This window comes from Coturnix japonica, chromosome 2 (genome assembly GCF_054131305.1).
Source record: "Coturnix japonica strain WE chromosome 2, WE-NBRP24, whole genome shotgun sequence".
Classification (NCBI taxonomy): domain Eukaryota; kingdom Metazoa; phylum Chordata; class Aves; order Galliformes; family Phasianidae; genus Coturnix; species Coturnix japonica.
Window position 1 is genome coordinate 10,997,365 of NC_140664.1, and position 26,315 is coordinate 11,023,679.

The 26,315-nt window shown below is 47.8% G+C and overlaps 2 protein-coding genes across 6 annotated transcripts in view; one reads left to right on the plus strand and one right to left on the minus strand.

Moving 5' to 3' along the window:
* Positions 1-13,415, minus strand: part of ZHX2 (zinc fingers and homeoboxes 2) — a 62,577-nt gene extending 49,162 nt beyond the window's left edge. Inside the window, exon 1 of one of the 5 annotated variants that reach the window (XM_085539353.1) lies at positions 13,282-13,415. The gene's annotated coding sequence lies outside the window, so the exon portion shown is untranslated. Of the gene's footprint in view, positions 1-12,206; positions 12,292-12,620; positions 13,085-13,281 lie in introns of those variants that run through there. The other 4 variants (XM_085539351.1, XM_085539349.1, XM_085539352.1 and 1 more) reach the window with 4 other exon arrangements.
* On the plus strand, positions 12,913-16,199 carry LOC146761695 (uncharacterized). The gene is made up of 2 exons (XM_085539354.1): positions 12,913-13,291; positions 13,449-16,199. Exons 1-2 carry the CDS (start codon positions 12,971-12,973, stop codon positions 13,596-13,598), a joined length of 471 nt encoding a protein of 156 aa, XP_085395480.1. The 5' UTR covers positions 12,913-12,970; the 3' UTR covers positions 13,599-16,199.
* The last annotated feature ends 10,116 nt before the right edge of the window (positions 16,200-26,315 follow it).

Consider the following 26,315-nt stretch of genomic DNA (forward strand, 5'->3'; position numbering starts at 1 on the left):
AACAGTGTGATGGTGGAGTCCCATACAGAGCATGATACAACTACATTGTGCCACCGAGCTATACTTACGGCCAGGCTACCCAAGCAGACTCCTTAATTTATCCTTGCAGTATAAAAGTAAGGTGTCAAGCTAAACTCTTGAACATGACTTTACTGAAGGGTATGATTTTAAAGTTCTGTCCTGCACCCATTTCAACTTTGCTTCATCATCTAAAAGTAACAGCTTCAGGAAAGCAACCAACCTACTTTGATAAGACGCGGGTAACATATTGTACTCTGTAAGAGATAATAATAAACATCTTCTACCAGGCAGTACTTCTGACATGGATCTGTTTTGCCACTTCGCACCACTCCAGTGCTACCTGCAAGTACAGAAGCTTGCAGAGCACTACAGGCTGCTTGTTCCTGATACACTCTCCATCTTCCAAACACACCAGAGGCTTTTTACTTTAGAGGGCAGCTGCATGTGGAAAAGACATTAAACTCTGTGTACAGACTAGTTCTCACTTCTGAAATTACACTTCAGAAAACAGCTTATGGTAAAGCCAGTCCACAAGACATACTTGTTCTGTTTAAAGCCTATCTATCTTTTAACAAAAAAATAAAGGAGAAAGAAAAAGAAGAAAAAAAAAAAAAGAAAGAAAGAAAGAAAGAAAGAAAAGCCTTTCACATTTATTTACACCACTGTTTGCTCTGCAGACATCTGTGGGAAAGAAATATAGATTCTAATCTGTCTGGTGCACCACCAGCTGAATGCAGTTGAGATTTAGTGGACAGGCTCCTTACTGCTGGTAGATGTGACAGGAAGACCACTTTATCTCCAGAATCCAAATAAGATAACTTTCCTGCTGCTCCTTGGTACCAGTGAAGTCAGAACAACTGACACTTTCACAAGGAAAGCACTGTTCAGTGCTCGTCTGTCTGATCACGTAGAAGCCTTGTCTGGCATGAGATGGGAATGACTGAGAGCAGCACTTACTGAGGAGGCTTGGGGAGCCTCATGGGACTGTCAGCTTCCAGGAGCTTCATGGAGCTCCTATCTCTGTTTCACCACCCTTCCATTGAACCACAGAACCACAGAATCAGAGTGGCTTGGGTTGGAAGGGACCTCAAAGATCATTCAGTCCAAATCCCCCTGCCAGAGTTGCTGATCACTAAATCGGACACTAGATCAGGTTGCCTAGGGCCCCATTCAATCTCGCCATGAACACAACATTCAGACACATAGTATCTAATCCTCTACCCGCAATGAGTCAAGTTCATAGTCAGTGGTTCCAGGACTGAAGCTTTCCCAGTCTGCACCTCTGTGAGACTTACAGATTCCCTAAGCCAGGCTTAACACAGTTTGTGGCTTTTGAGTTGAATTAGCAGATCAGGCTCCAAGCTCAAGAACAGAAAGGGTGATAAAGGCACCTCCACTCGGAGTGGTTGCAAAGGGACTCAGTGCTTGCTGGGGGTATGGCATTGGGATCTCAGTTTCCTGATAGATCCACATCACATTAAACCTGAGCAAAAAAAAGCAGTGGGAAAAAGTAGGAGATAGAAGGTCACTTGACACCAAGTTCAGGTTGCCTGCAAGAGAATTCCTCCAAGCACACAGAAAAACTGCTAATATTCCCTGGCCTGAATCCTCCCTCTTTCACACTAATCAGATTTTAATCAAAAATACCAAGATGGTTTTGGCAAAACCATTCCATCCTCTGCTAGCTTCCCATTGCTTGGTTACAAACTGTTCAATGTTTGTGCCTCAGTTTCCCCATCTATTAAGCAAAAGTAACATAACCTCTTCAGGAGGGAATTTTCACACCTTGGATTTTGTAAGGCACTATGCAAAAAGCACTACAGGACCCACAGATCACAAGCAGAGCAGACAAAACTCTTAAGAGCAGACACTAGAGTGGGTCAGCCTGACTATGAAGCAGCTGTGGTGCCTGGAGTTATGGGCACCAAGGGAGCAACTGAACTAGCAGCACTGCAGCAAGTGTGTGCTACAGGCAGCTTATGCCATTGCAGCCAGACACAGCGTGAGCTCAGAAAGCTAAAAAAAAGAGAGAAGCAGCCAACTTCTTCATATTCATGAGCTCTTTAATAATGCTCAACAAAACTTGGAGGCATGTTCACTGCTGTTGCTCCTGCCCTTTTGCATAGGGAGCAAGTCATAAATATTTCAGGGGAAGAGTCCAGAAAATTTGCAAGATTGGTCGTAGGCTTTTACAGCATTAATGAGCAGGCCATTAATAGTTAATGAAACAGCTGCTGGTGATCTCAGAGGTACAGGCAAGATGAGAACAGCAGTGTTTGCCCACTCACTACAGTGTGATAATGTGAAGGATCAGCTTGATCCTTTTATCAGATCCTCCCCAACAGGACAGGACCGTGGAGATGGGTGGAAAGCCCCTCATACAGCTGCACCCAGCCCCTCTGCAGGCCATACCCCGGTGCAGGCCTCAGAGTTGGAGGCTGTTGCAGAGGAGCTGCACTGCTGTCCCAGTACTGTACTGGGGTGAGGAAATGGAACATATGCACAGCGTCCCAAAAGCATGTCACAGAATCACAGAATGACCTGGGTTGAAAAGGACCACAGTGATCACCTAGTTTCAATCTCCCTGTTATGTGCAAGGTTGCCAACCACCAGACCAAGCTGCCCAGAGCCACATCCAGCCTAGCCATCCACAACCTCCTCGGGCAACCTGTTCCACTGTCACCACCCTCTGTGAAAAACTTCCTCCTAATATACAACCTAAACCTGTCTTCAGCCTCTGGAGAAGAGAAGCCGAACCTTCTCTTCTCCAAGCTAAACAATCCCAGTTCCCTCAACCTTTCCTCATAAGAAAGTTGCTCCAGCCCTGTGATCATCTTCGTGGCCCTTCTCTGGACCCACTCCAAGAGCTCCATGTCCTTCCTGTACTGGGGGCCTCAGGCTTGGAATCAGTACTGCAGATGGGGTCTCATCAGAGCTGAGTAGAGGGGGACAATCACCTCCCTCTCCCTGCTGGCTGCTCCTCTTTTAATGCAGCCCAAAACACAGTTGGCCTTCCGAGCTGCAAGCACACACTGCTGGCTCATGTCCAGCTTCTTGTCCACCAGGACCCCCACAGTCCTTCTCTGCAGGGCTGCTCTCAAGGAGATCTTCCCCCAGTTTGTATAAATACCTGGGATTGCCCTGATCCAAGTGCAGCATCCTGCATTTGGCCTTGTTGAACCTCATTAGGTTCTCATGGGCCTACTTCTTCAGCCTGTCCAGGTCCCTCTGGATGGCTTTCCTTCCTTCCAGTGTATCAACTGGACCACTCAGCATAGTATCCAGATAGAAACATGCAATGTGTATATACAGGTGTATGTGTGCAGCTCCAATGGTGAAAGGACAGGTCCTGGTGAGCAAAGCCATGTAGGGAACAGGACAAAGGAATTCAACCTCAAGAGTCAAACCCACCAGAAAGTGGTCTTCATTGGTCTGCTGTTCCCACAGCCTGAGAATCAGAGCTGGATTCTCATACATGAAGCTTTTCCTGCTGAGCGACCAACTGCTAGAGGTCTGCAAAAAGCAGCAAGGATCTGTAGGGAGGATGCTCTTTGATGATCCTGAGGGGGTTGAGGACAACACAAACCCACTACTAGCCAGCACATACTGAGGGGTTTGTAAGCAATCTCTGCCTTAGAAAAGCGTGCAGATTGCACTTTGGGCCATCAGCAGCCTTGCAATTATTGGGAAGAAAAAATATGGAAAAAGAAAGCTTAATTTCAAAGTCATAATCTTCATACTGCCCTTCAGAACAGAGTTGCTAAACAGTGTTGAAGTCAAGTACAACTGCAGCGTAGGGCCCTTCCTTTAAATGCCCAAGCTATCTGCAGGTACTGGTTGGAGAGACAAAAGAATTCTCTGTCCTCACATCCAGATTTCGCCTCAGATGTTTGCTTCTGGATGAGAACCTCTTGGCACAACGGTTGCTAGTTTGTAAGCAAACTGGTCCTTGTCTTTGCTTGCCCTCAGACAAGACTCTGCCCAATTAATTTCAATGCAGATCAAGGGTGGCCTCAACAGATCATCCCTGTATGAAGACCTGTAAAATAAGGGTTTACTACATCCAATTTGAAGCAATTATTTCATTCTGTAACTAGATTAAAAGCTGTCACTTACCAAACACACTTTGAAAAAAATACTGCTGTGTACACATAATAAAAAGTAAATAACTAGCAATAAATGTTCAGTGTTTCCTTTTAAAGTCCATAGCAAGCAACTTTACTTCATGATTCAACTGGAGAGCACCTTAGAGCCATCATAAACCTTGATTTAAAGACTTCAACGCCTTGAACTGTTTAAATCATTTTAAGGATGAAACTTCATGAATGAAGAATCCTGCCAAACCCAGATGTGCATTGGGCTTTCCCTCACCCTCATACCAGATGTTTTACATAATTCAAGAGCGGGTATTTTAAAACCGCTGACAAGTCAGAAAAGGTTAATGACTGAAAAGATATACTCAATTGCGAATGTTACTTCCTCAGCTTCCTATCTTAGTCGTCCCTTTCATTAAAAAAGAAAGTAACGTGATTATTGATATTTTCCCTCCTCTACAAGTAGTAGTGTGAAATTTCAGTAAGAAGTGTGGGTTAAAATTTGCTGATCCCAACTTTTTGAGTATTTTTAAACTGATTTCAAAACACCCAACAGGCACAAGGATCACCCGAGGACCAGCCAGACATTCAACGAGCTGCCATGCAAGCCAAGCCAAGCAGACACAAAAAAGGTGAGCAATGCTTTAAGATGGGTATCCATGGATTGTAAGGAACCGTTAATAAACCATAGCAGATAACAATCCTTTCTTCTGCCATGCATGAAAGGGAGGCAATTAAGTATCCTCCAGTTAGGCTGCACCAGGGAGAGGCAACAGAGAAGGATGTGCTGGGTTCAAGGCAGCAAAGGGAAACAGATGATCAAACTGCAACCCTTGGCTACAGAATCACAGAACTGTTAAGGCTGAAAAAGACCTGTAAGATCACCTAGTACAACCATCAACCCAACAACTCACCCCCGCCATGCCTACCAAACCACAACCCTCAGAGGCACATCTCCATGATTCCTAAACGCCTGTTGGGATGATGACTCCATCACTCCTTTGGGTGGCCTGTTTCAGTGCCTCACCACTGTGTCTGAAAAGAAATTTAAATGTACACAGAATTTAACAGTCCAGCGTGCAGTGGTTTCCTGTGCAAATACATCCTTTGTGAAACACAGTAAACTACACCTTGCACCACTGTGCACAAAGCATCCAAAAAGTCAGACAGGTGGCAGAGATGGATACTATTCCCATCCCCATTCACTCCCAGCTACCTCTGCAAGTACAGCACTCTGCAAACAGCCCCAAATCCTTTGCTATGAAGTGTCACAGGCCTTTACTGCAATAACACCAGTTTTTGGAGGCAGCACTACTAGGATCAAACATCCAGTGCCTTCCTTGCAATGCAACTCGCATACTTTCAGTGGTGTGCTTCATATTTAATAGCATGTTACCGAGCAGGCCCGTCACTCAATCACAGCTACTCTGGGCAGCCTGTACCAGCACCCTACCACCCCCTGCAAAAAGGCTTTTCCTTGCCATGGCTTCCCCAGCACAGAAACAGAAAGCCACTGAACAGACCATTCACTGAATGATGCTGTGACCATTTTTTGCTATGTGGAATTATAAAGGTTTGCGGCTTACATGTGTGTGTATATGTGTGCCCATCCCCTGGAGATTTTTGAGCAATGTGTACTCAGCTTGGTTGGAAGCCGGAGCTGTTGAATCTGGCTGAGAGCTCCCATACTTGAGCACCCTTTGGGGCTCTTGAGTGCCTTACAGAGTGAAGAGCATCCATTTACAAAGGAGCAAGAATGGAGTAAAAGAAAACAAATTCAGATTTCGGGAGATAAAGTTTAAACTCAGAAACTCAGTGCTCTGATCTTCTAAGTCAGAAGAGAGGGGGCTGGAGCTAATGCATGCTCTGCTCAGCATAAATAATGCCTTGTGACATTGCTCTCTGGCTCAGACGTGCGCCGGGGGCTCACTGGCTCTGCAGGCGCGTGGCACCAAGGGGCACAGACCCTGGAGCAGCAGTCACAGCCAGCATAGCCCAGTCTCCCACTGGGCTTCAGACAGCCCTGCTGCCTCCCCAGAGGTGGTTTCCCACTGTAGGAAAGCATGAAAATAAGGTACGTAGAGCTAAGCACTGGGATACTGGATAATACGACATGAGCAGAATTGAAGGCACCTCAAGAACATTTAGGCTTGAAAGCAAAACACTTCAGAGAGCTAAGCTTTTATTTATTTATTTATCTTGTATCTGCTTAACTGTGGATTTTCAAACTTGTGTTTGCCTTAAGCAGTATTTCTCAACCCACCCCTAACCCCTAATTTAACTACAAGTGCACAGATGAGATGCTGGCAGATCCGCAGACAAGAAAGGCACAAACTGTTCTGAGTGACAGCAAAACTACAAGGATGCCCTAACTCCGAACAAAAAGATGTTCTGTAAGGGTGGTCGAAGAAAGCAGTTCCCTCCAAACATACTGCTTATCCAGTACTTGAAGGAAGCTTACAAGCAGGAAAGAGATTGACTTTTTTCACATGGTCTGATAGTTACAGGACAAGGGGGAATCATTTTAAATTAAAAGGGGGAAATTTGGTTAGAAGGAAATTTTTCACTGTAAGGGATGTGAGGCACTGGCACAGGCTGCTCTGTGAGCTGTGAGTCAATCCCCCATCCCTGAAGACATTCAAGGCCAGGTTGGATGGGGCCGTCGGCAGCCTGAGCTGGCAAACAGCACAAGGCAGGGGGATGGAACTGGGTGGGCTTTGATGTCCCTTCCAATCCAAGCCATTCTGTGATTCCACATCACGCTAATTGACTCCTGCCGGCTGAACACAATCCCACAGGTCCCCAGGGAGCAGCAGCCCAGCACCCAGCAGCCCAACCAGATACCATCTCTGGCACAGAAACCCCACATGATGCTCTTCCAGCGTCTTGTCACCACAGACTTCCCCAAGAAAAGCCGTGCCGTGTGACAGTAATGACAAATGACATCGGCAGTGTGGCTGCAGGAAATGCCACAGGAATGCCTGGCAGGGACAAGAGAAGGGATGCAGGACAAAGGACGGTGTCACTGCCTTGGGCTGAGCTTCCCCAGTTCTCAAGGAAACTAACACAGCGTGGAGGACAACAGGCACCAGAGCCCTCATCAGCAGTGTGCTCTGAGCATATCATTTAAATACAGCACTTTTTGAGGAGACAAAAGATGGGAAAAAACTCCCTGCGATTCCTGACAGTTTGTGCTGAAGAGGATACTGGAAAAAAAAAACCAAAAAAAAACCAACAAAACATATTTGCTTTGGAGGTGGGAGGCAGAAAGAGGGATGGGGAAGGCATCTTGTCAAAAACACTTCAGTCTGCAACCATCAGGAATTTCCTTTATTTCATGTGAGAGCAAATCAGCAGCGCTCCCCAGCAAGGCAGCAAACCTTGGAGATGCCACTCCTCAATTCTTCTGCCCACCATTCCTGGCCGAGAGCCCCAAACCCAAAAACCCTTCACTGCTTTGAGCTGGTTACACTTGGATTTTTTTCCTGTGAATAGTTCGCTGGTTTTTGTTTTTTGTTTTGTTTTTTGCTTTTTGTTTTTTTTTTTTTGGGGGGGGGGAGGGGGGCGTTCTTTTAACAGAATGAGTATTTTCCCACTTTTGTTGTCTGAATGAAGCATAACAGAAAGTAACTGAAACTAATAAGCATGAAATTAGGTTGAGAGATACAAAAAAAAATAATCTCCAGAACTTGGGAGAGTGAGAAAAGGGAACACATGGGTTGGAGGCACCGAGATGGGGCACAAGGCCTCTCCAGAAATACTGGTGTTTTACTGAGCCCCTGTGAACAGTGCCTTCAGTTCAGAACCTGCTTCATCAGCGTGATACTTAGGTAGAAAAATCACAGCAAGATCCTATGTAAAAATAAAGGAATCATTTTTTTTTCCTATTCAGCTCTGCTTAAGAGATACCCATCAGATTTCCAGCTTCCTCCTCCATGCATCAGACTGCATGAGAGGTGAAACAATCCTGAACTTGAAGGGTTATGGCCACTGACGTAGAACATGCAAGAAAATCTCTTTTTTCTCCCTCCAGCAAGTCAAATACACAGCAAGCACTTACTAGAGAATTGTGGAAACAAGAGACAATTAACAACAACAGAAGAGATGCCAAAATCTACAGGTAACTTGAGGTTTCAAGTTTAAAAAGCATCTGGTATTTAAGAGGAGAAGTAAGGTCAGGAGAGAAAGACTGGGAGAAAAAAGGGGAAGGAAAACTGAGATTTCAGGCCCACAATGGGCAAATCTGGGCACTGGAGGAGTTCCAAACTCATCTCCCTCTGTTGATATAAAGTTAGTTCTTCTTGCCATTGATGCCAGATGGGACCACATCATAAATCACATCATTGAAATGCTAAACATTTTACATGTATACATATAAATACATAGATAAAGATACATCAATAAACTTAACAATACATATAGCCTCAGTGGTTTCTGCAGTGCCAAACACACAGCACACACAGGTCAAGTCCCACCAGCACTTTTGCTGATGCAGCTCATCAAAACCATGAAGGGATCTGGGTGGACAAACCCATCATCAGTGAATTCACACAAGGTGCACGTTTTTGGTATGGCTGTGGAATTCTGACCACTGAAATGCTCATAGCATCATAGAATCACTAAGGTTGGAAAAGACCACAAATATCAACCCATCACAACTATGCTTGCTAAGCCATGGTCCTCAGTGCCTCATACATACATATGTACAAATTCTCCAAGGGCCCCCAGGAGGACTTTCCACAGGTCCTGTCCTGTTCACACATCTCATCCAGAAACCACACGTCCTCCTGTCAGACCGGGTCTCCCAGTGCACAAACATGCTTGTGGTGCTGGTGTACGTAAAGTGACAACTTCTGCAGTCAGAGACTTCAGGTTTTGTTTCAGAGTCATTCTGGGGGATCTCTCAGTGCCAGAGAACAGCTTGCTGAGTGAACCGTCCTGACTGAGGAACCACAGTGCTTCTCGAAACAACAGGGTTTCTTTTCTTAATCACAAAACAAACCAAAACACCAAACCAAGCCAACCTCATGATGTGTAAAGCCATGACAATCTTGGAGAGGGGGGTGGAATGGCAATTCCTGACCTATCTGAGGACAACAATGCTGGAACTGAACTCATTTGAGGATCTGAACTCATTTACCTTGCAAGGGCCTAGTTCATGTCATCCCATCTGGGGCTCCGCACCAACAAGCACCACTGTGTGTTCAAAGTACTTTCAATGTTCTGGAAACCAACAGCTTTTGCAGCTCCTAAATAAGAATCTAAAACCAGCTGCTGACCTCTGACAACACAAAGCTGGCACTTTTAGTAAACTCCAGACCTACATACAGCAACACCACACATGTGAGTTTCAGCCGACACAGTGCACACACACACACCTTGTTAGAAGATCAGGAATTATTTTAATGGATGTAAGCTAAAGCCTTTAATGCCTTATTTTGTTTAGTACCTACTTGGAAAAGCAGTAACAGAGATTCGAAGATCTTATTTACAGTAAAGGTAATGAAGAACTGGAACAGGTTGCCCAGAGAGGTTGTGGAGTCTCCTTCTATGGAGATATTCAAGACCCATCTAGATGCCTACCTGTGTGACCTGCTTTAATAAGAAGGTTGAATACAATGACCTCTAGAAGTCCCTTCCAAACCTTGCAATTCTGTGATGCTGTGATGCCACAGCACCAGCTTCACAGTCACTTCCAGGGAAAGGCCGCTCTCTCTGGATCATGGTTATACTAGAAAGTTAAACTAAAATTACACTCTGCACATAAAAAGTAAATGCAGCTCTGCTGCCACATGACAGCCATGCTAAAATCTCAGGAAATTCACTTGAGACCATGTCCATTTCTAACCAAATTATAATCAAAACGCTACTTTTATTTATTCTCAGTGGCTGTTTTCATTTCTTAAGTGGACGCACAGAAATATGGGTCACAAGATCCCAACCACAGCAGCCTGCAAGCACGATCTCTGAGGGTGATCCTGGTTAGAGCAGAGGGAAAGGAGTAAGAACAGAGGATGTCACACATGCAAACACTGTCATGCCTGGCATCAGTGCTTCGTTTTGTATGAGGGTGAGCTAAACTTGCTGGGTTAACATCAGCTCTCTATTTTGGGGCTTTCACTAGAAACACATTAAAATCCTGTCAAAGAGAAAGAATCATAGTGTGACACTGCCAACCCGGGCTGTCTCCTGCAATGGGTTATTGCTTCTACAGACACTGGAAATCACAGCTTGCAGCAAGGAGGAGAGAAAATCAGATCTGTAGGACTTGCAGACAGAGTGGCCAAAGGAGAGCCCTGCTCCCATACACCCACAGCTGAGGACAACTCAGACAGCAGAACTTCTCGTGGAGTCCAGGCAGGAGAAACGTCATTTTATGGAGGTGAGTAATCACATGGACTTTGGGCTGAGTGCTGCGGGCTGTGCACGTTCCGGGACTGAGCTCACCGCAGGTAGCAGAGGAACGGACAGACACCGAGAGCTCGCGGCCCTGCATCTCTGCAGCAGACACACCGTAGCAAAGCAGGGACTGGCCAATGACTTTAGAAATGCATGGGCTTCTTAGCATTGATGCTCTCGCAACCTACTGGCCCTTAGCTGGCTCGAACCAGTCCGGAGGTCCATTTGCAATTCTGCATTTCAAAGGGCTGCTGACCTCTTCCTACTGACTGAAGCCACATCTACATGAGAAAAGCTTCACCGGGATAGAAATGTGTCACAGAGGCAAAGAACTTGGGTCACAGATACCTCTTAAACAACAGAGTCCCTCTTCTGCCGGGCTGCTCCCAACATCCCACTGGGTACCCAGGCACGCTCTGGCAATGCCACTTCCAACCGGGTTTCTGCTGAGGACAGCCGGGCCCCCACTGCTCCCACCCGCACTATCGCCAGCCTGGGAACAACCGCTGCCCAAAGCTTAACCCGGAGTTTTATAACAAACAGAACTCTCTGTAGGTGAGCCAGATGATGAGCAACAGTGATTTACAATCATAGGTTGTAAAACATTGTTACAGAGGCACTTGACATCTTAGTTCTCAGGCCGAGTTTGGAAAGGGACTTTGCTGGAGTTCCTGTCATTTCTCCTCTAAAAGATAAGCCAAAACTCTTCAAACCGATGCTCGACTGGGACGGGACATAAAACTCAAGTGGGAAATACAGTGCCTGCCCGGCTGACAGCCCCGGCTGAGCTGTAGGATGGCTCCAGGCAGAGCTCCACTGCACTCCAACACCGTCCCACCTTTGGATGCTTTGTCCCTTTCTGCACTCTGACCCCAGAATCTTTTTCTAGATTCCCTTTTGCAGAGGAAAGCCATGAGCTTGAAAGGAGCACCTGCTCATGGGGATGGGGATGCTCCATTGGAGAGGTGCCCGATGAACCCCAGGAAGTGGCAAAAACTAGGGTGATACCCCCAACTTGAGGGATTCTTGAGCACAAAGTAAAAGAGAAGGGCAGCAGGAGCCCAGAGCCGGGCAGGTGGAGCTCTTCATGCATCCTGACTGAGCTTCCAAGTTTTATTCCCAGCAAAGAGGGGACAAAACTGGAGCTTTGTGCTTGTACCTTCATCCCAGAGGAACAGAGAGAGGGAAGAAAAGAAAATAAGGAGACGGTTGCACCACGGTTTTGGAAAACAACTGAAACCAAAAGGAAGGACACCCCCTCCAAAAACAAACAAATAAATAAGTGGACGCGACATGCCCAAGGCCGAGCTTCCCGAAATCTCCCGATCCCGATGTTAAGGGGCACAAGCGAGAGACTTTCGCGATCGCAGCGGGGCGGGCGGCTCGGCGCTGCCGCCTCTGCTCCCCGCTGCCCCCCGGCAGCCGCGGTCGGAGAGCTCCGCGCGGCGCAAAGACGGTGGAGACGGAGGGGGTTGGGGGGAGGGTGCGGGGGTAATAAAACCGCACGGAATCACGGCACGACAGTCCCGGCCAACTCCGGCCGCGGAGAGCGGGGCGGCCCCTGGACCCCACTGCCCGACACCCGCAGCCCCCCCAGGCGCCTTTCTCATTTTTTTCCGGCTGTTGTTCCCCCTCTCTGGAAGCCGCCGGCTCCGTTTTTACACACCGCCCCGACAAATTCGCTCTACTCGCCTCTACGTAACGCCCTGTCGAAAGCGGACGCCATATTTTGTGTTGCTGATGTCGACATAGACAAACGTAGACATGTTTTTTTCTCCCCCCTCCCCCCCCGCCTCCTCCTGCCGCCGTCCCCCCTCTCCCCGAACTTGCGATCCGCGGGGCAGCGCGGAGAAAGGCTGCGCGGGGGGCACGGCGCTGCGGCGAGACAAAACGTAAAAAACCCATTCCGACCCCCCCCACTCCCGGCTCCCACCTCTCGGTAACCCCCCCCCCCTCGCCCCGCAGCCCCAGCGGCGTCCCAGAAGCGGAGCGCTTTAACCGGGAGGAAAAGTTGGGTGCGAGCGACCGGGGCGGCGGCGCGCGTGGGCAGGGAGGAGGGCGGAGGGGGGGTGGGGTGGGGGGAACCCCGCCTGGGAAGTTTCCTACCTGCGCTCAGGGCGGCGGCACCGCGTGTCCCAGGCGGAGCGGCGCGGCTCCGCGCTCCCCCCCGTTTCCGATCCGCGTCGCTCCGCTCCGCGCCGCCGCGGCAGAGCCCCGCGCCCGCGGGACCCCGCGCCCCCCGCCCCCGCCGCGCCGGCCCCGCGGGCAGCCGCCACGCGCGGACGTACGTACCGCCCCGACCCCGGAGCGGAATTAAGGGGAAAAAAAAAAGAAAAATTAAAGGAAAAAAAAAAAAAATAAAGAGGCCAAAAAAAAAAAAAAAAAAAAAAGGAAAAAAAAAAAGGAAAAAAAAAAAAAGGAGCCCTCGATCGGCGGGGATCTACGCCAAAACCCACATGATCTCTGACGTCAGCCTGCGTATTTGCATACGATACCACCGCCGGCGCGGCCGCCGGGGTCTCTCGGCACGGCGGAAAGTTGGGAGCGCTGCTGTGCGTTCCCCCCCCCCCCCCGCCCCCGGGAGCGCCTCCTCCGGGGCCGCCAAGAGGATTTCCCACCCCCCCACAACCCCCCCCCCAGCCTCCCCGCAACCCCCCTCCGCTCCGTGCTCCGTGCGTGGGCTCCGCCGCTGGCCGCTCGGCATCGCCGGCGCTCCGGGGCAGAGCCGCGCGGCCACTCTCGGTGTCCCCGGAGCTTTGGGACGCACCCGGAGCGAGGTGGGCTTCGGGGCTTTGCGGGAGGTGCTGCGTGTTTCCAAGCGGTGCCGCTCTGCTGCATCGCGGGAATCCTATCCCCCATTTAAAACTGTCGTTAAACTCTCATCGAGGAGGTGTAGCGGACGGCAGCGGGGCTATCCTCTGTTTTTTACTTCAGCGGATTAACGAGAAGAAGTCATTCACCGGCCGCATCTCGCTGCTGGGTACCAGCCGGCTCTGGGTAACGGGACCGCGGAGCACCGCGGAGCTCCGGGCGCGCTGCGTGCGAGGCGGAACCTCGGGTCACATCCATCCCGGGAATCCCTGATGGGATCGGTTCGGCTCCCAGGGCTCAGCCGTGCCCGCGTCCCATGGCGGTGCGCGACAGCGTCGGAGGAGCTCCAAGTTCCCGCGGCCAAACAGAAAGTAGATGTGTCCAGGCAATGGCAGAGAGATCTCTTCGCAGGGATACCCCTATCGGAGCCGACGTGTATCCGAGTGCCGGACGGAGCGCGGTCTGTGCAGCGTTTGCTGGCGGGATGGGGCGCTGCTCCGTGTCCTCCTGCAGCCCGGGCCGGCTCCGAGCGCCCGGCTGCGGGTGGGAGGGATGCGGGAACCCCGGCGATAAGCGCCGGAGCTCCGCTGATGCTCTCTGAGTTCAGGGTTTTCCCGTGAGATTTTTTCTTTTTCCTTCTCTTTTTTTTTTCTTTTCTGTTTTTAAATGGAATTTCCACTTTCTTATAAACACCGCCGAGTCTTTTAACTCTTCAAGAGCTGTTCAGCTGCCTTATGGAAGGAAAGGAAAAAAAGAAAGCCTATCTATGTTAGCAACCCCTTCTGCCCTGAAAGGTGAACGTTTTGGTTTTCTACGATCTCAATTTCATAAGATCTGGACAAGAAAAAGCCAAAGTGTTTTAATGACCGTTACATCTGTTCATGTGAAGGATTCTTGACTGGCCAGATCGATGGTGGAAAAGTCTCTCCTTGCAGTCGTTCTAATCCACACTTACTTTAAGGCCTCTTTAGCTTTTCTTTTCTGCCTTGCCGAGCTCAAAAAGCCCTTTGGCCCATCAGGCGGTGCTGTCGTTGGTGCTTTCAAGTGCAAAGCGGGGCCGTGGGTGGGAGCCCGGAGCCTCCTTTGGGGCCCACCATTGCGCTCAAGCGGTCTGCGCTGGGCAGGGCCCCTTCGCAGACTCCTCTGCCTTCCCCACGATATGGTTGATGTCGTATGAAGTCATTCAAACGGAGCGCAGGTTTGAAGCGAGGAGGACACGGGCTTTAAAACTGTGACAGTTCCTATTGCCACCCGCAATAAAAAAGCGAAGAGCTACTTATTGGCCATTGTGTACTCAATGGTAACGCTCAGAGGAACTGCAGAGATCGTGGAGATAAAGCAAAGGGTGCCCAGTTCTCCTTTCAGCATCTAAAGAGGTGCTTTAAGAAAGAACGGGACGGACTCTTTAGTAGGGTCTGTGTCGATGGGACAAGGGGAAATGGTTTCAAACTAAAACAGGAGGTTTAGATCAGATATAAGGAAAAAGTTTTTGGTTTTATTTTTTTTATGATAAGGCTGGTGAGGCACTGCAACCTGTTACCAGGAGAGGTAACGGGTCCCTGGAAACATTCAAGGTCAGGCTGGAACATTGTGAGCAACCTGATCGACCTGTAGGTGTCCCTGCTCATTGCAGGGGGGTTGGACTAGATGGCCTCTAAGAGTCCCTTCCAACTCAAACAGTTCTATGATTCTCTGTGACTTTGTGTTTTCCTATGCCCTGCAAAATGGAGCTTGGTCTCAGTCATCAAATTCCTCCTCTGTTTGAATGTTGAGCAATGAGATCAACAACTCATGTGGCACCTCAGCCCTGATGCTGTGCTTTAGGAAATGATAGTTGGCCGGTTATCGCCGACTTCTGCCCCTCTGTCAGACATAGAGTGGAATGGAACAGAATGGAATAGAATAACAGAATGGAATAGGAGAGAATAACAGAATAGTTCACTGGATAGGACCTTCAAATATCATTGAGTCCAATTGCCTGACTTCTTAATTAAGGGGGGCATAGTCCAAATTCCTCTTGCCACTGGCAGCCATGAGGCATCAGCCACTTCTCAGAGTCCCATTTCAGTGTCTGTCTACCCTCATGGTACAGAAATTGTTCTTGATGTCCAGTCTTACCCTCCCCTGGTGCATCTTTGGGCCATTCCTGTGTGATGTGTCACTGGCGATGAGGAGCAGAGCCCAACCCCTACTGCTGCATCCCCTCCTCACTTACACACCATGTAACATATTCTTTGTGTAACCGATCTCTGGAAACCTCCTATTAAAACAATGCTGGGTATCATCAGGAAATGGAAATTGCTTATACAGAAAATGCAAAAAGGAAGTTTGCATTTGTTTTTTCCTGAAGGCCTCTCTTTTCAGTGCATAGCACTATGGAGGCCACACCGATCACAGGGCACGGTGAGTGTTCACACAGCCTCCCAGGAAAACATAGGCAGAACACTGGTTTGCTTTAAATCTAATGCTCTCTCCATTTCCTCTGTCCACTTTCTTTAGATTTAAGGTGACATCTGCTCTGTAAAGACCTCAAATAAAGTTGTAAACTTCCCTTTGAAGTAATACGTTGGTCAGAGACAATGAACTGTGTGCTGCAATGTATCTGTATATTATTTACGGTGAGGAGATGAGTGTCTGACATATGCATTATCACATATGTTTCAGTCTTATCGAATTAATGGTTCCTTTCCGACTGTTTATTCCTGTGCAGCCGAGGCTGAGTCAGCACAGCAGATCTCATTCCCTTTCCCTGAGCTACAGCTCAGATCTGTGCTCTGGGGAGACTCCGTGTGTATCCTCGAAGGAGACGTGCATCCTTCAGAAGCCAAAACACAGGCATATAAATAAAAGAGCCGGAGAGTCATTTTCTGCTGACTATGGCTGTGTGCTGCTCATGTGTGTGCTGCCTGGAACTGTGTGGCACTGGGGGGTTGGTTTTTGTATGGGATGCAGCAGCAGGGCGGGTAGCTGGGAGCTTTGGGATGTGTTTGCTCCTCCAGGGGAGGCCTTGGGTTGAAGGCTGAGCTGCTGCCTTGCAGAAACAACCAAGCTGCAACTACTTAGTGTGCACCTTGCTTCTAACTGCATCCCACCTTGCTTCGACCCCCACACCGGTACGGCAGTGCCATGGCTCTCAGTTGTTTGTCATTATGCATTGAAAGCCAGCTTTCAATATGGCCCACAGCAGAAATTAAGGTAAGAGCAATTTTAAAAGAGGTCAGCAGATAAATACTGCTATTTTTTCCCCTCTCTTGTGGAGACCTTGATCCCAGTGCCATGGCAGGAAGCAGCATTGGCTGCTGGTCAATGCACAGTGTGCAGACCGGTGTGGAGAAACACAGCTCTTTAGCCAACTATATTTGCCTCTCCCTTCCCAACCTATATAAGTAATTTTACCCCATCAAAACAACTACCAAGAACACACTTTCCCCTCTCCTAAAGCACTCTGTCAATCCCCTTGCTTTCCCTTCAAATTTAAGTTGAGGCAGAGAGCACTGATCAGATGCGCTGTCTGCAGAATGAGACGCTGAAAGGAATTTGCAGAAGTGCAAAGCACTGCCGAGGTCTGAATCCAATCAGCAGGGCTGACCTTATGTTCTGTGATGCCATTAAGCCGGGGGAAGCAGTACCTTCAGTTTGTGGGTCTGACGAGCTGAGGTGGAGGGAATCCCCCAGGTGCACCTGCACTCATCACATCAGCTTCAGACAGGTCCTGGCAAGAGGTACCCAGACTCTGTCATTTTCTGGTTCATAGACTCTAGAAGAGCTGATCACTTCTCATGGGAACCATCTGGCTCATTCTTTGGAAGATCAACAGTTAGTCACCAGATGAATGAAGAACTTGCTTCCCTGGAGTCTGCTCTGCTCGATGAATAGGACTCAGTCCAAGGTCTTTGAGATGCTGCTGCAGGCAGAGGAGAGATTTTATCCTGCTGGGAGCTGCTGAGCTCAGAATGTCCTGAGTTGGAAGGACATCACTGAGTCCGACTCCTGGCTCCACACAGGACCACCCCAAAATGGTCCCTATGTCTGAGAGCACTATCCAGCTGCTCTTTGAACCCTGGCAGCTAAGAGCTGTGCCCACTGCCCTGTGCAGCCCGTTCCATGCCCACCGCCCTGTGGTGCATCCCCTTTCCCTGACCCCCACCCTCCCCTCCCCTGGCACAGCTCCATGCCATTCCCTCGGGCCGTGTCGCCGTCACACAGAGCAGAGCTCAGCGCTGCCCCTCCGCTCCCTGTGAGGAGCTGCAGCCGCCATCAGGCCTCTTCCTCAGCTCCCTTCTCCGGGCTGAGCACAGCTAGGGACTCCAGCTGTTCCTCATATCACAAGGACAGGAGTACATTCATGCTCCTCATGTGCTGCATTACCAAGGGTCCTGGAGGGCCCCATCCAGCTCCTTGCTAAAGGCTGGTGAAGTCAGAGGGTTGCATCTCCCCTCCCCTGGGCACTTGGTGTCACAATGCAGCCCTGTCCCCGCAGCATCCCCACCTGCCCGCTGCCTTCCCTACTTCAGGGCTGGCTGGATGAGCGGCTGAGCAGAGCAGATTGTGAGATGTGCTGGGATGGGGGGACCCTGCAGCTGGGCAGTGGGAGCGCAAGCCCTGCTTCCCTCCTCTTCCTGCAGAATTCATTACCCTTTGCTGAGAGTGCCAGTTTCAGGGATTTTTCCTTGTTTTTTGTTTTTTTTAAAACATTTTTTTTTTTCCTTTCCAATTGCTCTTGCTAATTACCAAAGCAATTTTTAAAATTTAAATGAGGGCTTCCTCCCTCACAGCCCATCTGCTGTGAAATCATCACACTCATCCTTTTGTGACAGCTCAGGCATTGCCATGGCAATGCGCTGTGATGCGATCAGCCCTGAGTTATGACCTCACTGCAGGACCAGGCAGTCCGGGCTGCTCTGGAGGAGGAACAAAAGCAGCTCCTGCATCAACCCAGGTGGTCTCTGTGCTTCGAGACAGTGGGATTTGTCCTGGAGCAGAGAGGTGAGAGCCTTCCCCAGGACTTGCTCCGGACTCCAGTGCTAGGCTGGGGCATCATCAGCCTGAATGCCAAACCTTTTTCTCCTTATAGACATTTTCATTGAGCAGTCATTTTATTACACTAGCTCAATCCCTGGGAATATTTTAATGACTTTTTCCCTTCTTTTTTAATATATATATATTTTTCCTATGTACCCATAGATTAAAAGTGCTGGGGACCAAACTCCCTATTTCCTGCTAGGAGCTGGGTACCACATGGCCACTGGCAATGCGTGCTTCACCTCTACACCCCACAGCTTTGCCCCTGCCCCATCCAGCAGATAAAGGGGCTGGGGCAGCGGTTCTGCATGCCAGAGCATTCATCCCTTGCCTCCCACTGAGCCTGGTGCAGAGGGCGACAACTGTCGCAACTCTTTGTGGACAACTGGAGGGGATTAGTGACCAAAGGCTGCCCCGCAGGTGTCATGACAGCATTATCCATTCTTAATTAACCAAAGAGCTGGATCGGAGCCCCTGCTTCAAAGCAGAGGATTTTGTTTTCTTGTCTTTTGGTGATTCCTGTGGATTTGGGAGCAGATTTTAACCATCAAACTGAGTTTGCTTTTCTAGAAAGCTATTTGCATGTTTAGGTAATTCACTGAGGCCACTTGGATGTTTGTCTATAGTACTGATTTTCAGGTTGTGCCTTTATCTGTCTCCTAGACTGTAGCACATTCAGACCAACAGTACAAACAGAACTAATGGGGATATTTGCCAATCCAGGAATGCAGGCAGCTTGGTGACACCATGTGCCGCGTCTCTGCAGATCTGGAAGGTGAATAGGCAGCCTGAGTTGGCTCTTTTATTCCTTGCCAAATGGATACGGGGCTGTCTCTTAGGACTTAAACAATATGTGCCTATTGAATGATATGTGGTAACAGAGCTGAGCATGACAGGAGAGGATTTCTGGGAAAGAAGGGGAGAAGATCCAGGTGAAATCACACACTTCTTCTCTGCGCACACTTCATTCTCTGTGATATTTCTATATACTGTTAATGTCCAGGGGACCCCACTGGGGCTGTGGTGCCAGAATCAGCATGGAGATATCAGAGTACACAGCCTTTGGCTGCTATTAGTTCCCCTATCCCTTACAGTGGAGCTGGTGCACAAAGCCGAAAGTCCTGGCACATCTGTTCCTCTGCTATCCCTTTTCATACGTATATCATCCATACAGCCCACATGCATTATCAGTCAGGTCATTTGGGCTTGCTTTACCTGTCTGCGCACAAATGCTCGCTGCAGCTTTACCTGTCAGCCATTTGGAAGGGCTGACCTCAAAGATCTCCACAAATTTTCAGTCTCACAACCAGAAAAAGGTGGTGAAAAAAAAAAAAAAAGGAATCAAACAAAGTGATTTTCTCTTTCCAAAACTGGCTTTAAAAATACTCCCTGTCCCTGCCTCTTTATGCTGCTTCACAGCCTCCAGCAAGTTTTTACAGCTGAGCTGTGCTTCAGCCCCAGACACTGCAGTACAGCCCTGGAACTATTGAAGTGCAAATGGACTGACCCTAATCTAGGAAGATGCAAGAGAAACGGGTCAGATGTTACATTATACACTTATGGCAACGTGTTTTAACAGCAGGAGGAGAGAAGTTTGTTTACTCTGGACAGATTTAATATAAGAAGATTGATATCTTCTCTTTTATGAAGAGGAATGTAATTAGTTTATTGGTCTTTGGCTGTACGTGTTCAAAAATAAGAATACTTCTGTAGCTCTGACCAGGGTCTCAAGATGCATAAAAGATTCATTTGGGAAGCACTACAGCAAACCCACACCATCACCCCCTATGGAGATGAAACTCTCCGGTGCCTTTGGCACTGGGTAAGAGCTCATAATCACCAATATTGAGTTTTGCCAGCACCATGCAAGGAACCTGTGACACAGCCAGATCTCCTGAGCATAAACCTACTGGCTTTGCTCCATGACCATTGTTCATCTCTGCTGCCCCAGTCCAGCGCACCACATGTTGCAGCAGACATGTCTGAGCGGCCTGCATCTTAGCAATGGCAGCAGGGATTTTCCTGCTTTTGTGTGCTTGTATTGCTGTCAGAAATACAGAAGCAGCACTGCGGTGCTCACACAAATAAACCGGAGCTTCTATGCCACTGCGGCTCAGCCAGCAGTTGAGCCAGCAGGTACGTGTTCTGCCCTTGGGTCTCAGCACACAGATTCTCCTTGTGAGCTGGGGAAGCTCCAGGAGTTTGTTTTGCTGAAAGGCCGTGCTAGTAATATCTCCAGGAGGTTCTGGAGAGTTGAAAAGTGAGCTGCTGGAGAACGAGCTAAATTACAGGCTAGGCTGCGTGTATTTACTTCAACTAAAGAGAAAAGCTTTTCTGATCTTGATAAAACCCAGAAAAGCAGCTCTCTCAGTGCAAAATATTTTGTCACAGTGGCCACCTTAAATGTCACCCTGGTTCAGTGTCAGATTTATGGTGACATTTTTCCACAGGGGTGGTTAAGCTCAGCTCAAGTGCTGCCTGTAAAATACTGATTTTCCTGCACCCAGAGTGTGTCTGGGGAAAAAAAAATGATACTGTATGCAAAATCTGTTGCTTCAACCTCTGGGAGCATTTACATTACAACATGCAAATTATATTTAGCATCCTGCTGCCAACAGTGGTTTTGTATCCAGAGCTGAGCAGGCAGGATGGGATCTGGGAGCTGTGATGCGTGGGGGTGACCCAGGGAGAAGCCTGGTTAAGGCAGTGGGAGGGCACACACCAGGAGTGTGATTTGTAAAAGCACACACCTTTGTAAGGATGTGAATGTGTGTTTGCAGCCCTGAAAGCCAACTGTATCCTGAGCTGCACCAAAAGAGAGGTGGCCAGCAGGGAGAGGGAGGAGATTGTCCCCTTCTATTCTGACCTCGTGAGGTCCCATCTGGAGTACGGTGTTCAGGCCTGGGGCTCCCAGTACAAGAAAGATGCAGAGCTGTTGGAGAGGGGTCACAAAGATCAGAAGGCTGGAGCACCTCTCCTATGAAGAAAGATTGAAGGAGTTGTGCTTGTTTAGCTTGGAGAAGACTTCAGGGAGACCTCATTGTGGCCGTTCAGTACTGGAAGAGAGCTTACAAGCTGAAAGAAGACTTTTTTGCACACTCCAGTTAGTGAAAGGACAAGGAGGAATGGCGTTAATCTAAAGGAGTGAAGATTTATGTTAGATTTTGGGAAGAAATAATTTACTCAGAGGTCACTGAGGCACAGCACAGGCTTCCCAGAGAAGCTGTGGGTGCCCCATCCCCAGAGGTGCTCAAGGCTCGGCTGGATGGGGGCCCTGGGCAGCCTGAGTGGTGGTGGGCAGCCTTGCCTGTTGCAGGGGATTTGAAACTAAATAATTTTTACGGTCTCTTCCAAACTAAGCTTTTCTATGATTCTGTGATTCTATGATTTCGCTGGCTATGAACTGTATAAACCATCTAATCTTTTCAGTATTAAAAAGAAAAAGATAAAGGATCCCTCTCTTTCAGCCCCTTGAATTTATTTGTAACAGCTTTTGGAAGTCAGCAGTAGGGTAAAAAATTAGCGTATGCTTTGCTAATGATTTCCCAAATGCTATATTGTCTTGGGAGACAAGGGTCTCCCTGTGTCCAGAGAGACCACTTTAACTTATGTCTCAACACTTTGATGAAATGCATTTCAAAACAAGTGCTGTGCTAAGGATGTTGTGATGGATACTGAATTTGACGGATAGTGGTAAAATGTAGATTAATATTAATCATATCTGCATAATTTAATGAGGGATATAATACCACCTGCTGCGTGGTAAAAACAAATTACTACCTCTTTGGTTATTTTTGACTGGCTCTGGAAAGAAAATGAATTTTGACTATACTAATTTGCCTTTAATGTTGTATATGTGTAATTAAAGATTCACACACTGCAACTAAGAACAAATACCATATTAAATCACATGCAGAAGAGTCCTACAGTGTTAACCCACCACTTCCCAGAGGTACCACACACCAGAGTCTCCTGCCTGAGTTGAAGAGTTTCCTTTTCTTCATTGGGTACCTAGAAAACACCAACTACCTTGTTACAGGTGTAAAAGAAATCTCTTCAAAGACAAGGATTAACATTTATTCATGGGAAGAGCCAGATGGAGTTGTATGTTTGTAAGGCTGGACTGAGCACAGTACCTGCCTGCCAGCACCATTTGTTGGTACATCTGTCTGGTGGCTGCTCCACCAGCAGCCCTAAAGGTGGGGATGCCCTATGGATCCAAAAAGGGAGCAGTGCTGCTTTGGAGTGGGCATCTCTGTTGGTGGATATAAAACGGGTGCATATCACATTACAGGAGGCATTGCAGTCAGATAGTTCTTGTACCTGTTGCCACAATACACCTTTTTGAGGACCTGCAAAAGAGAAACTCTGGGGTGACCTTATTACAGCCTTTCTGTACCTGAAGGGAGTCTATAAACAGGAGAGGTGTCAACTCTTTGAAAGGGCAGATAACAGCAGGACAATGGGAAACGGTTTTAAGCTGAAGGAGGGAAGATTTAATTTGGATGTCAGGGGGAAGTTATTTACTATGAGAGTGGTGAGGTACTGGAACAGGCTGCCCAGAGAGGCTGTGGATACCCCATCCCTGGAGGTGTTCAAGGTCAGGTTGGATGGGGCCCTGGGCAGCCTGGTCTAGTATTAAATGTGGAGGTTAGTGCCCTACCTGCAGCAGGGGGTTTGGAGTTTGATGATCCCTGAGGTCCCTTCAACCCAAGCCATTCTATGATTCAGTGATTCTATGATTGTCTGATTCTGTGATTCTATGATTGTCTGATTGTCTGATTGTCTGATTGTCTGATTCTATGATTCTATGATTCTATGATTCTATGATTCTATGATTCTATGACCAGGTGGAGTTTCTGGCTAATGGTTTCTTTTGCAGCTTGGGACAATCAAGCCTCACCAGAGCTGCTTCTGTGGAGCTGCTGTCTCCTCACATGCTCCTTATTGGGATGATGATGGGAATGTTTATGTGCGTTGAAAATGAGAAAAAATTAAGGATGGGGTGCTGGACTGCCTCATCTGCTTCTCTGGTGCAGTGCTTCCTCTGAAGTGGATAGCAGAACGCTAATGCATCGTCAGTAGAGACAAGTGATTTCAGAACAGTGTGATTGCATTGAAAAACAGATGCCTAATGGAGTCAGTCCACCCTCATCCATAGCTTCAGCAGACCTCACAAGCAGAGATACTTGTTTCATGAGAAGCTCCAGAAGCAGTAGCTGAAATCAAAGCTGAGGGGCTTCGTGGAGGCACAGTGGTGCTGTCCCACCTGCTGGTGGATGGACACAAGACATAGGCTGGGCTGAGATCATCGATGTTCCACATTTGGCACAGCATGGAGAGGGAAAGCACTGCAAGTGCAGCACTGAATCCTCTAGGCCAAGAAGATGCTCCTGAATATCAGCTAAGCCTCAGAGAGTTGAAACATAGAAAGCGAGCTTGCAGTGAAATTTTGTGTAATAATTACTGGAGAGAACACAGGAGCTGCAACCTTCTCTGACTACTAGTGAACAGGCAGGGCTTGGACTATCCAGGTGGCACTTATTTCATTTTCGTTTTATGTTTTTACTATCTTCTAGTCTACCACTTTCATAAGCAGTTTGCCTGAAATCCTGGTCTCAGTGGAGCAAAATGCTAAATATCTCATTGGCTGTCTTGTTCTAGGGGCTAATTCTCCAACAGCACTGTCTGTACTCTGAATTTACGCACCGAGAAATCACATAAAAAAGCATATATTTCATGGGAGATTTGCATTCTCTGTATAAAGTACCATAGTGCAACGTGATTTGACTGTGCCTGCCTGAATTTTAATAGGATCTACACCTACAGGATGTTCCCTCTCTGCCAAGGCACCACCTGGCATTGGGGTAAAGTGCAGGGGAAGCATTGGTGCCATATTGCAGGTCTGCCATGTGCTGTCAGTATTGCCTGTAAAAGCCCGGACACCAGGAGAGAGGCACAAGAAATGCACCAAGCATTAATGACTTCGCTTTTGATAACTGGGTAAAGACAAATATTTGTGCAGTGGTATGGCCTGTTATCTGGCTCTGGGAGTAAAGTGGTGATTCAAAGTGCATTCAGATCATAAGTGTGTGATCTTATTTATATTGTCCCAAGGAGAAAGCGTACGAGCAGAGAACCTTGTGTGCTCTGTTTAATCTTAATGCTCCTTCCAATAATCCCCAATATAGTATATTGAAAAGGGCTTTCAAAACTAGTGAAAACAGCTGACATAATCACAAAAGATGTTCCCTTGAAACCACAGTTCTTGGTTCCTCCTTGCTGTGGTGGGTTCAGAAGGGGCTCTTTGGCTTGGTGCATTCCCTGCTGCTCAGGTTTCGGAAGCTGAGGGGAAGGTTGGAGGCTCTTTCCTAGTGACCAGCTTCTCTACAATGATAGTTCTTCTACTATTTTTTTGTACTGAAGAATATCTTTTCTAACCAAGATCTGATTTATATCTTTTGATTTAGTTTTCCATTTTCCTTCCAGAACTTTAAAAGGACAAAAGACTCTTCTGCATCCATATGGTGACGAGAGGTGCTCAACACGCTCACAGAAAAGAAACACATTAAAATCTATATGGTGTTTCTTAGAAAGCAGCTGGAGCTGCCAGTTCCCTGTGAAATGGATGCTAATCCAAAGACTCCTAACAGCACTTGCTTCTCCTGTGTTTCTTGGGTTTGTTGTGATGATCCAAGCTTGTAGTACTGCATCTACCACCTTAATGGAGAAGTATTGAAGCATGCTACGCTGATCTGGTGGGACTTGGAGTGGTGAGAGGCTCTGAGCAATTTTTCTAGCATCTCTGGATATATTTACAGGATAGAAAAGAGTGAGTATTAAGAGCAGTAAGGGAGATTCTGTGCTCCATGCTTCTGGGATTCTCTAGGATCTGGTTCTCAGACACTCACAGAGTCACAGAATCATAGAATCACAGAATGGCCTGGGTTGAAAAGGACCACAAAGATCATTGAGTTTCAACCTCCCTGCTATTTGCAGGGTCTCTGGCCACCAAACCAGGCTGCCCAGAGCCACATCCAGCCTGGCCTTGAATGTCTCCAGGGCTGGGGCATCCACAACCTCTCTGGGCAATCTGCTCCAGAGCTCAGCTGGTGCCTGTGAGGACTTCTCAGGACATGGCTAACAGCTTACTGGGTGCCACCATTCTGACCTGTCATGGGTGGATGTTAAGGAGGTGTGCCCAGGTTCTTAGGGCTGCACATCTACTACTCCCTCCTACTGGTCTGACTACCCTTTGTCTTTCCTGAGAAATCTTTCCTTCTGGAATAGACTCAGATCTTAGCAGTCTTTTCCAATCGTAGTGATTCCATGGGTCTTATGAGGGCATGGTTGTGATTAAGGGTTAATGGCTGGACTAGGTGATCTTAGTGGTCTTTTCCAACTTTAGGAGTTCCGTGTTTCTGATTCCTTTCAGCTTTGTTTACTTCTGTTTTCAGCAGTTCTACATAATGAAATAGAGAAACATGGCTTTCTTCCTCATCTTTTCTCCCTTCTTTCTTATTTTACCTGCTTCTGTTGAAAGTGCAAGTGCATTTTGGTGTCATGTCTTTATAACTACTGTTCATGAGCTAGAGAACTTGTGCGCAAGGCTTTATATGTGGATATGAATATCTGTATTGACAAAGTGAGCCCAGGACTCAGTAACACAGATGTTTTAAAACATCTCTAGACACCAGTGCTTTATGAAGTTATGCACAGTGGGACCCATCACAGAGCTTCTGTTGACCTCTGAATGTGAATGCAAGCCTCATCTAAGTGCAGCAAATGGAATAAAAGTGGCCCCTGTTCTCCAGACCTGCTTCACTTCCCTGTTACTTGTAAGCTAGAAGGGCCTCCCGCACCTTTCTGAAGAAAGAAGATTTATTTCTTAAAATTCTAAAATCATTATTGGAAGACTTTTCTATTGGAACTGAAACACGGCAAAGAAACTTTAAACAGCAGGGAAGC